This window comes from Micromesistius poutassou (assembly GCF_964030765.1).
Source record: "Micromesistius poutassou genome assembly, chromosome: 23".
In the NCBI taxonomy this organism is placed as follows: Eukaryota; Metazoa; Chordata; class Actinopteri; order Gadiformes; family Gadidae; genus Micromesistius; species Micromesistius poutassou.
Window position 1 is genome coordinate 8,931,053 of NC_140293.1, and position 12,158 is coordinate 8,943,210.

At 43.6% G+C, this 12,158-nt stretch overlaps 1 protein-coding gene across 1 annotated transcript in view; it reads left to right on the forward strand.

Annotated features, from left to right (window-relative positions):
• Nucleotides 1–971: 971 nt before the first annotated feature.
• Nucleotides 972–12,158, forward strand: part of mlphb (melanophilin b) — a gene marked incomplete at both ends in the record, with an annotated part of 38,548 nt that continues 27,361 nt past the window's right edge. Inside the window, 3 exons of the mRNA XM_084487552.1 lie at nucleotides 972–1,099; nucleotides 9,024–9,245; nucleotides 10,057–10,193. Coding sequence (XP_084343678.1) covers nucleotides 972–1,099; nucleotides 9,024–9,245; nucleotides 10,057–10,193 — 487 coding nt within the window. The remainder of the gene's footprint in view (nucleotides 1,100–9,023; nucleotides 9,246–10,056; nucleotides 10,194–12,158) is intronic.

Sequence of the window (12,158 nt, forward strand, 5' to 3'; positions counted from 1 at the left end):
GAGCAACTCATGTCTGACCCACTGACGTCAATGCTGCTGCCTCGTGTGCTGACGCAGGTAGGGGGTTCAATCCCAGCCGAAAAGGGTGTGGGTTTGAACCCCAATGTACACATGTCTACCTGAATGAATCCTTGAGCAAGCAGCCTAACCCCTTACTCCTCAAGGAAATGGTGTCGGTTGCTCGGGATAAAAGAGTCTGCTACATTGACTACATTGTAATATCACTCATGGGAAGCAAACGCTATGTATTCCAAACGCTGGTTAATATTATAGAGCTGAGTCTGTTGAATAGTCTGTCCCTGTGGTCCTAATCCGTTGTGAATATATTTATATATTTGGTTTATAGTAGTAATAATTCACGCCTCAGGGTCGTGTGAAGGCTAATTCAAGAGACGTGTTGCTGTAGAACGTTTTAATGGTCAATGTTGTGGATTCATCACTGCCTTAATGGGAGCGATAAAACACTGGAGTCGGTCGGGAGTATGGGACGACAGGCTCGTTAACAGGGCGTTGTACAATCATTACAAATAATGTGAAGCAAATATTGTTCTAAGAGCTCTGGTCAATGAGGATCAATAAGTCATTGGTTGCAAACAGTAGTATGTTGCCTTTTCAAATCAAAGCAGCATGATATTCTGCTATAAAATCAGCTTTTCTTTCTTCTTTCTTTTCTACCCTTTATCTTCAATAAGCAGTATTTAAGTACAATTCTAACTTTATTAAATCCATCAACAAACTTCTTGTTTTAGTTTCCTCTTGGACCTTTTTGGAAACAAGTTTGAACTTCTTTTAATCCACTGTCTTTATATTTATATATCATATTTATATTCTATATGGGTCCTCTTTACCCTGAATGAGTGTGGAAGCCTTCCTTCCTTCGGGTCATCAGGGTTATGTAGTCTGGCTGAACACTCTGATTCTCCCCCGGCTCCAGACCCGACCGGCAGCCCAGCGCCGCCCGCCCCTCCACCATGATGCCTGGCAGCGCCCCAGGCAAGAAGCTGGACCTCTCCAAGCTCACGGACGAGGAGGCCAAGCACGTTTGGGACGTGGTCCAGCGGGACTTCGACCTGAGGAAGAAGGAGGAGGACCGGCTTGGGTGAGTTCAGACCTCTTCCCTTTTTTTGGGAGGGGAATTAGAGATGAAGCTTCTCCCAAATACCCCAGAGCAACGCCCTGCTGCTGCTGCTGAGACAGCTGAAGCTCCAGTCTCTCAAAGACGCTTCTATTCGGATGTCTCAGTCTGACTGAAGACTGATATCTCAGTCTGAAAGAAGGCATATCAGAGTATAGTAGTTACAGTTAATTGATTAATGATTTCTCTGAGCTAGGTTATGCAGGTTAAATAATCCTGTTTCTCAACAGTTCTAATATGCTAAGGACTTTTTGTGTCATTGAAGAACTACAGGGTGTGACAAGCTTGTAAGAAAGGAGTTACATTTTTTTTTCTTAAACTCAATTTACCCTGAAATAGGAAGTGAATAGAAAACTGGATCACCAGAACCTAGACCTCCAGTAGAACAGAACAGTAACTGAAAATATACATAGGTATCACACTCAATCTAATCATCTCCTTCAATTAAAAGGTAGACAAAGCTTTTGTTGGAGCTTCTCACCTGGAGGGACTTTAATTATTTCATGTGGGCCTGTGTGAGGTCACTGATTCATTACACATGGTCTGTAAGATCCTGTGTCAGACGCAGCTCCAACCAGATGACTCACATGGCATGCTCAGCCCACCATCACAAGATCTCCCCTGAACTCTGGGACCGTGAAGGCGGGTGATTGACCAATTCATGTTGATCTGCTGATAGTACAATTTGTTTTGTAAAATATGTTGTCCTCCCCCACAATAAAAACCATCCCGCCTGTTCTGGAACATAAACAACAAAATGGGTTGTCTGCCTATAAGACCCAACATGACCCATACCAGGGTTTGCTTGTACAGCACTCCCTACCAACTGGTCGAAGGAACAACAATACGTCACGTATGTCATTGTTATTCCTTCCAAAACATAATGGAGGAAATTCATTTTTTTCTCTGTGGAAAATGATACAAGATAGTTTCTGCATTAAAATGCATTTGGACATTTCTAGCAAGAAATGTGCCTTTTAATTTTCCTAATCTTTGTTCAGCTTGCATGTTGGCAGTTTGAATCCATGTCTGCGTTGTGTAGTCATCTGAGCTATTATGTTATAAGTAGTTGTTCGTAGCTGATGATCTTTCAATAAAAACGTTTATTTCCAAAAACAAACTTAAAATGTTGTTTCCACTGAGAATACAATGAATGTGTTACATTTTATTTTGACAGACATAACTTTGAAATACGTGAAGTAGTGCTGTTCCTTCCAGCAAACGCTAATTTTCAACTGTGGTTTTCAGTCATATTGACAAACAACCTATTCTGTCGTTTAGGTTGGATATCACGTTGAAAAGATCAGAAAAGATACAGCATCATTTGACCTTCTTTAATCTAGACATTGATCGAACAGAAACACCATTTCACTCCGTTGAACACAAATAAAGATGACTTTATACAAGGCACTGCTGACAACTCACCTATTGTATCAGCATGTATTGCTTTATATTGCCAATCTATAAGTGCTTTCTCCCTGTTCATATTCAATTCAACAGGTTATTTTTTCATTCGATAACGAGAGGGTCTTGTTTTCCACTATACATTGCCTATACATTGCCTCCCCACAGACATTAATCACAACAAATACTTACCTAAGCTGGGTGGTAATATTTATTTAGTATGCACCATGGGCAAAGAGAAAAGTGTCTCTGGTTCCACACCTCTGAGTAGAGGCAGGGCTAAACTCAATGACAGCAGCAAATAGTTTTATCTTGACTTGTGCCAGCTAATGTGCACCTTGATGAATGGTTGCGCTATGAGATTTGGTCCAATAGACAGATGGCAGGAGTAAAGGCACATATTTAGTCCTGGTTGCTAGTTGCTGGTAGATTATTTCAGTGGCTAACAGCACCTCCATCAAGAGTCATGTTTGCCACATTTTTTCCTTGAGAAAGGGTTTGGTTGCAGATGACTATCGATGGTTGAATTGAAGTGCAAACACAGACATGGTGATAAATATTTGCGCTCCGGTGTTTATCCACAAGAATGATTCCTGCTAAGAAATTCTGTGTAGGCTTTTCAGCCATGTTGTAAACTTGAATGCCAATGTCAATTCAATGGTTGATTGTTTGTTTATTTTGCCACAGTCCCATCCCAAGTATATTCTCAGTCTTCCTGCTTCATGGAGGACTGAATCTGATTAGATATTAGAAGAACGCTGAGACCACTAAACGATCAGGTAGAGGGATTTACACTGTGGTAAACAATAAGACTCTCTGCTATACATGGTGTCTGCTTTCATTTTGTGCTCTACATCTATAAAATGGTACAATGTCTGGGCATTTTGTATGCCAAATATTTTTGACCGTCTTGGCCCATCTTTTCAGGCATTGTTATGCCATGCATGTGAAAGGGCGCAAGACGGAAAGCATCCAGAGCCTGGGTAATTATGTGGCTGTGAAGCATTTTGATGAGTCACTTGGACTTTAACTGTGTAAGTGTTTTTGTAGTATCATTGGTTAGTATCAAAATGGTTCGATTTTTAGCAGAGAATCGAGTCAAATGAGACCTAAAATGGAAAGAGCCATTGTGTGTTATGGGGAAGTAGAGTGAGTGGACCTAAATGCTCGAAACAGAGAGACACTGAAACAGAGTAAATGATAAGGGTCTTTAGTGAGGGCAACAAATAAGCAAAGGCAGGGAACAGGGAGAGGAGCTTCAGGCGGGTAGTCGTCAGGCAAGGGTTGGGCAACAGGAGGGTCGGCAGACTCAACACAGGGAGGAGTTTGTTAGGGCGAGTGACGGAACACAATGACTAAACAATGTAGACACCAGGAAGGGCCAAGGACGATGTACTGACAGTGATTGACATTTAAAACAACCATCTAGTGATGATTGCCTGGAGAATGAAATACTGTGTGCTGATGAATATTGCCGGTGTGTGTACAGCGCGGGAGATTAATGGAGGACATAGGAAGAGAGACACTGTCCCCCGCTAGGTGGCAGAAGTGGACGGATTGGCAGTTTGTCCATTTTCCCTCTTCCTCTCTGCCACCATTTCTTTCAAATAACAATTATTCATTTAAGCAGAATCTTTCATCCAGAATGACAAGTAACAATCAAATTTCCATTGGAAAAATATATTTATACACATCATTGCTCAAGCAATCAAAAAAGCAATGTTTCCTGTGAAACAAGGGAGTTTCTTCTTTTATACTTGAGACCACTATGGCTTCTTGCTCTTCGTCGGGTGGTTGTCCATTCTCTCCTCCTCAGACCAGTGTCTGTCTTGGGCGGCTTCCAGGATCTAAAAATAGGTGAACTCCAGCGCTCCTGTGGTTACCGTTTGCAAATGCCGTGCCTAAACACATCTGTGGAATCACAGATATGCAAGCTCATAAAAAAAACACATATTCTGGGCCCTTGTTTTCTCCTTCCTTATATAGAAGTTATATAGAAGAAGAAGACGGTTCACTCCAGGTCAACTCCTCCAAGTGTTTGGATCATTATCTTTAAAAGCCTACTGTTTCTTTGAGATGACATAACACTGAACTGTGCTAACGTTTTCCTCATGGAAATGAAATTAAATTCTTGTTTTATGGGGTAGATAAGTGCTGTGCACAGAACAGCGACACAAACAAAACAAATCAAAACTTTGAGCTTCCAAAGGTTTTGAGCCAGCTTGCTTCTTGCTGGCTTGGTTGCTTGAGCATATGGTTAGCACATGTCTGTCTTTTTAGCATCATCGTATTATTTGTTATAATTCAAAATGTTCCACTGAAGGTTCATATTTGTGCACAAACTGTCTGTGACCATACATACTAGTGCAGAGAGGAGAATAGATATAGTAAATATAGCCTCATTTAAGACACATTTATTGAATGTATTTAACAATTCTTGCTTGACATTAGTTTTTTTAATATTTTTATTCTAAATTACTGCAATATTTGCAACTTGTAAATTTAGCAAAAAAAAGTAGCAAAACAATAGTGCTCTGTTTGAACCTTAAATGAACCATGCTGTATACTATGCTTTGTTTAGCTAGGTTTGAATAGCTCCTATATATTTGCATATCTCATTAATTCAACCAAACTATGGATATAAGAAAGAGTTAATCATGGCCAACCTAAACACATTAGGTTTTCATTCAATAGGACCTCTTAAATGCAAAATCAAGTTCCTTTGCTTAAATGGATATAAAAAAAACAGAGGACTTAAGTTTACCGTCACAAGAGAAAGGTTCAACCAGAGCTTTCATAAAGGGAGACCTATAGCACTCCCTCTGACTGGAATGAAACGAGAACAATACAATGCAATACCACACTTGGGCACCGGGCGCAGTATTGTTAGACAGTGTAGAAACGCATGGGGGTGAATCGACCTCAATACTATCATAATACTCTATTTCAGCTGTGTACGGGCTATTCACAGTCGCAAATAACGCAATCTACTGGTTACTCTGAATACACAATTGCTTGCCAATACACAGATGATGAGTGTGATATTACCTAATTCGAGCAGTATAGCTCTAGAAATGAGGCTTCAGACCTGACAAGCAGCTGGAAGCAGTGGTAGTCCTCCGAAATCATTTCACAGTTTTCATTTAGATAAAGCAGACATATATTTTGCATCAAATGTACATATTTCTTATTTTAAAAGTGATCAGACAAATTGGACAGCACCTCTCCTATGTTCCCAGTATGTTCCCAGTCTCCTATGTCCCCAGTCTCCTATGTTCCCAGTTGTCCCCTATGTCTCCAGTCTCCAGTATTCCCTGTCTCCTGTATTCCCAGTCTCCTGTATTCCCAGTCTCCAGTATTCCCAGTCTCCTGTATTCCCAGTCTCCTGTATTCCCAGTCTCCTGTGTTCCCAGTCTCTCCCGTATTGGGGAGATGATTAAGAGTGGTATGTTCCCAGGGTTATCTCCCCTAGTTCTATAAGCACACAGTGAACCTGGAGAGGTGCTCTGTGTTGGCTGGATATGAGCTGGGCTGTGGTGGGGAAAAGGGTTGCTTGTTCCCCAGCACTGTCTTGCAGCTCTCAATGCAGTAGGCTACACTTGAGGGAACGAATCAAATGGAATAACAAAGAACATAGCTCAATGCTTCCTTATGGTTTTGAATCTAACCCTCACAATTCACATCTGTCACGTAACTGATGAAAAAATAAATAAAAATAAAAATCTAACCAAATTAACCCAAACATGAGATCATGACTTAAGTTTGTCTTTGCCGCCAAGTTAATTTATTTTGTAGTTGTAGTACCTGACCATAATGGAAGGGTTAAGTTGTGAACCAGATATTGAGCGAAGGGCCCTGGGAACATGGACTCTGGGAACGGACACTCTCTCCCCATTTGGAGGAAGTCTGGCAGTGCTCATGCATTGGCAGCAGTAGTCTCACGAATGGCAAATGATTTCAAGATTCAATGAATACAATGGCATAAAAGTTATGTGTTCTTATCCATCGTCAGGATATGACCATGATGGCAACAATCAATGAATGATTACCTTGTCTAACGTTGATTTTATGAAAAATCCCCATTGACTCTCATTTCCCTATACACAAAATTCCCTACACATATTCAACCAAGTGGCTGCAGAATATCTGTGGTCAAACTGTCTTAGAGCCAGGGATCATTGGGCAGCTTTCATAATGCTAGCCTACTGTCTCCAGTCTGCAGCCTGTCTGGTTCCCTAGTATGTCTGTCATTGAATCTTTGTCAACTGTAACTGCTGTTCTAACAGTTGAACAGCTGTGTCAGCCAGTTTAAAGATATCTTGTTCCTCTGTCTTTCCCCTTTTCCTTATCAAATCATTGTGGTTGATAGTTTCTAATGGTTTGTACCAATCATTATGAAAGACAAATCACATCATTCAACACATTGGAGAATAAATATAGTGGTGGTGACAATGTGAGCAATATGTCATTATATAAGACCATCACTAACAAGGTGGAAACAGTAGAGACACACATCGTTTAAAGTGATGATGCATGATGAAATTGAAAAGCAGGGAAATGAGAGATATATCTAATTCTGTGAATGGAGACCAGAAACAGACCACCATACATGGAGACCCTGACTTGGCTCTAGATAAATCACTATGTCTATGGTTGTAACCCACTAGCTCACCAGGAGACACCACAGGTTCAAGTCTGGGTCAGGAAATTATGAAATTATTGATTTCTAAAGCAATCATGAATAATGTCAGTTTGAAATGCTCCAGGGGTCCTCCTGTTACATCCTGTTATTACATAATATAGATAGAGATATAATAGGGAATCTGTTTGTTTGAAACACATAACACACAGGAGAAAAAAAGCAGGCCGAGAACTGAACAGAAAGGTAGCTGACGTGAGGAAACGTGGAGTAGATTATGAGATCAAAGCACATAAAGCTACAAGTAAAGTGCTATTTGCAAGACAATAGTAAAAGGATTTATTTTCACTGCTGAATCATGTCTGCCCATTGTGCCTCACACCACTTTTTTTCTTTAGATATCTTTCATTGCTGTGTCATTTTCTACCTAGATTATGTATGTCAGTAATGGCCTGCAATTAGCCATGGATGTTTACAGTGTTGTCCATGCTTGTTAATCAATTAGCATCAGCGCTCTGACATCATGTCTCTCCCTGTAATAAATCTTAGTTGTTAAGTCGTGCTGTGTCTGATACAGTCTAACCATTTAAAGTAATCATGATAACTAGCAAAGCCTGCTCTGATTGTGTGTAATGCAGTGTAAAAAGCTGCAGTGTAATCTCACAGGCTAAAGGTCTGCAGCTTGTGAAACCACAGTCAGATAATAACACTTATTTTCACCTCCAACGACCTCAGAGTACCTCCCTCCCCTCCAGTCCCTTTTTCCTGCTCTTTCATGTTTTGCCATGAAATCATGTTGTTTTTCCATTCAACTGATAGCTAACATATGGTCAGTCTTCCGGAAAGCAGTAACTCCAAGTGAAAGATATTCGTATGGATCCTTTCCCTTTTCCCTTCAGGGCTGTTGTCATTGCTGTTTTTTGATTACAGACTGCTGCAAAATAATGGACTTGTTCACCTGCGCTGGTTTATGTTGTGTCCTCTCTAGCCCAGAGGCTAGAGGGGAAATTGAAGAGAGGTTTGCTGGAAGGGGCTGTGTGTTGTTTTAGTTTAATGTATGTGATCGCTTGTAGGAAGCCTTGAGCGAGGCCTCTGTGTCTCTTTAACACATCATGGATGACCATGAAGCCTCACATTTTACCATGGGACAGGAGGACTCAAACTGATATCTCCTGGTTTAAAGCAAAGCTGGTCTGGATGAGAGCCTTGAGGCATTGGAAATCAAACTCCGATTCCCTGCCAATATGTTCCAATAATAGCACACAAAGAGGTCAGTGACTTCAGGTACCTTGGGTCCTATGTATGTCAAAGAATGACTTTGACATGCAAAGGACAAGCCGAGTGCCTGAAACATGTATCACAACATCTGGCCATCAAGTGAGCATTCTTCTCTATGAAAACCTGGACCAGAGAACAGATTTACTGAGACATTCCACCTATCTCTGCTATTGTTAATTGCAGTATTTGCTACAATTTGCTAGCCACTACTATGGTGCTGAGCAACAGGTCATATCGACTCAATTCCATTGAGGTCATTGGCAGAGAGGTGATGATAAAGGTAAACATCATGGAGAACTGGAAGCGCATCAGCAGGGTTTCGCTGCTTTGTATCATGGCAAGCAATGTTGGCCTCCTGTCTCTCCCATCTGGAAGAAGCGCTTTAACCTGCCCATAAACAACACTCTCTAGGCCCGCTCTTGTACGGCTCTGTGTGGATGTATTGGTATCATTTTGCTTTTTCAATTGTGCAGCACCTTGGTTAACACTAAAGCAACACATTTGAATTGAAATGGGCCACATCAATAGAAAAGACCGGCATCATTGTTTTTTTGTTTTCCACACCAGTGACCTGAAGACTAAGATTGAGAAGGAAGACAGTAAGATCGAGCTCCTGGGCAAGCAGAGCAGTCTGTCGGAGTCTCACTGCATCCGCTGCCTCCAACCATTCAAGTTCCTGGTCAACAGCAAGCGGCAGTGTCTTGACTGCCAGCTCTTCACCTGCAAGGCATGCAGCCGCTACAACAAGAAGGAGCTGGGCTGGGTGTGTGACCCCTGCCGCATGGCCAGGTAAGAGCCAGCATAGATAGACTCAAGACAGGTAAGACACAGGCCAGGTAAGAGCCAGCATAGATAGACTCAAGACAGGTAAGACACAGGCCAGGTAAGAGCCAGCATAGATAGACTCAAGACAGGTAAGACATGGGCAGGGAAGACCCAGACCAGCTAAGACCCAGACTGGGTAAGACTGAGGTCAGGTAAGACCCAGTCTGGGTAAGACTTAGGTCAGTTAAGACCCAGACTGGGTAAGACTGAGGTCAGGTAAGACCCAGACTGGGTAAGACTGAGGTCAGGTAAGACCCAGACTAGGTAATACCCAGGCCAGGTGAGACCCAGAGTAGGTAAGACGCAAGATAGGTTACAGCCAGGGTAGACATGGCAGCCTATCAAGTCATATACATACCTCATATATATTGTATTTAAGTTATTTTGATAATTTGTTATAATTCACTTGTTCTTATATTATTGACTTATATTGGAGGCAAGCATTCTATTCTGTTACAGTCATGAGAAAGCCTCAGAATCTTTTGAGTCTGATTATTTTTGGGCTAAACTAATCTGGTAATGAGAGCTGGCTGTGGGGAGCGGAACAAAGCCTTGTTCTGCCCTCCAGGCGGGCTTCCCTAAAACGATGCAACATCCCCCGATGAAAACTATAAATTCCCTCATCCATTCACTCCGACGTCGGACACGTATTGGCTGTATCCACACGCCAGATGTCCGTGCTGTGAGCCATTATGTCGTTCCATTGGTGTGGTTATATCCGTTCTTTCGGATCCGATGCGGTGACTAATTGTGGTTGATGTGTCTGTCTCCGCAGGGTGCTCAAGATTGGCACGTTGGAGTGGTACCACGGGAACGTGCGGGCGCGCTTCAAGCGCTTCGGCAGTGCCAAGGTGATGCGCTCGCTCTTCAAGAGGCTGAGCGGGGAGCCCTGTTCACCGAGCGAGCCCAGAGGTGAGGCCCCCGGCTGCTGTTGGTACCGTTGTTTCCTGGCCGCGGCGTTCTCCATGGCGGTTATACCGTGAGGCTGAGCGGCTACATCTGCTCGTCTGGAAGACCAAGTTGTTTTCTTCGGTTTTTTAATGTGTTTTGTTCTGAACCACTTGGATGGAGCCATTTGGAGAACGAATTGGAGTGCAATAGAGCCAAGTAAATGAAGAAAGTTTGACTCTCACGTCTCAAGTATTACGACAAAATGTGTTTCGTAATATTCACTGTAAGTTTCTTTGTCTTCGCGTTTGCAAAGAAAATACTAATAGTACCATATAAATAGTAAATAAGGCCAAAAGATGACCAAAGACATTGTCAAACTGTCATGACACGTCCTTGAGCAACATCCTTTAAGGGCCCTTTAGTGACATCACACAATGAGAACATCCAGCCAGATGCCACAGATCAGTACAGGCAGCTCCTCCTTGTCATCTGATTGGACCAGAGCCGTGTCCTGTCCGGGCCCCTCAGCCACATCCACCTAGACCTACACCTACACCTAACTGTGTGCATGTGAGCATACTCTGATGAATGTAAAACAGGAAGTGTTCTCAGAGTAATCCTCAACGTCTCAGGGTTGAAACACGGGGGAGGGGGGGGGGGTCAGATGTTATGGATTAGATCAGGACCATTGTCTCCAGACAGCCTTCATCACAGTCAGCTGCACTGAGTCTTTCACGAGGAAGGGGGGGGGGGGGGGGGGGGGGGTGGGGGGTATGCTGGAGATTACGCTCTGAGCCACCCCACTAACTACAGTCTTGATAGAGACGATCTAGCAGGTCTGCCTTGGAAAATATAACTTCCAGACTCATTTTTGGCAAAACTGAACAATCCCAAAAACACCTGCATAGCATGTGCACCCCGGGCACGGAAACTGTTATCAATGCATCCAAACAGAGAATGTGCTTCAAAGCATAAGGAAGGGACACATCTCAAAACACGGGCCTCACACACCAAGCACAGGCGTCACACAGGGAGGGACCAAACACACATGGTCTTTACATAGGGAAGATTATCAGCAGTTTTCCGTTGTTCCACATTCCTTAGCAGAGAGCATTCCCCTCTCCCACCTCCTCCGCTGCTGACAGCCCTCCCCAGGACCAGGCTAGCCAAATCCGACAAGAGGGGATTCATTCTGCTCTCTGACGGCTCTCAGCAGCATGTGGAGGAGGAGGAGACACCAGGGCTGGGACATGAGACCTGGCAGTGAGTCAGGCTCCAGCGTCTCATCCTGTCCTGATTTGACCACGGCGTGTAGAGAGAGGGGGAGGTAGCAACACATGTTTACGTGCCATTAGACAATGGCTGAACGAGCAGGAGGCTGTTGTCAATGATTGTTGTGGTTGTTTAGTGAAGCCCAGTGACAGCGTGGAAGGACATGTCGAGGACATGTGTAAAACGTGCTCTTCAGCAGCGGGGCTATGGACCGTGCCGTTGAGAGACAACGGTGTGCCCTTGACCTTATGAGGGACCCTGGAGGTCACCATGACATCATGGAGGGATTAGTTAAATGTAAAGAGACGGGCAGGGGGTCTCTTGGTACCGTTTAGCGCTGAGTCACCCTGGAGAATTGTGGGTAATGACACTGGCTGCGGCCCGCCGCGTGATCCTCCAGTCACATGTCTCCCACCGGCCTCCCAGAACATCAGTACGCTGAGGGAGAGAGAGATCGAGAGGTGGAGGGAGCAAGGGAGAGCACGGCGTGGGAAGGGAACAGAAAGAGAGAGAGATAAGGGGAGAGACTGAGAGAGTCAGAGGGAGAGAGAGAGAGAGGAGACAGAGGGAGAGAGAGAGGAGACAGAGGGAGAGAGAGAGAGAGAGAGAGAGGAGACAGAAGGAGAGAGAGAGAGAGAGAAGAGACAGAGGGAGGAGACAGGGAGAGAGAGAGAGAGAGAGAGAGATGAGACAGAGGGAGGAGACAGAGGGAGA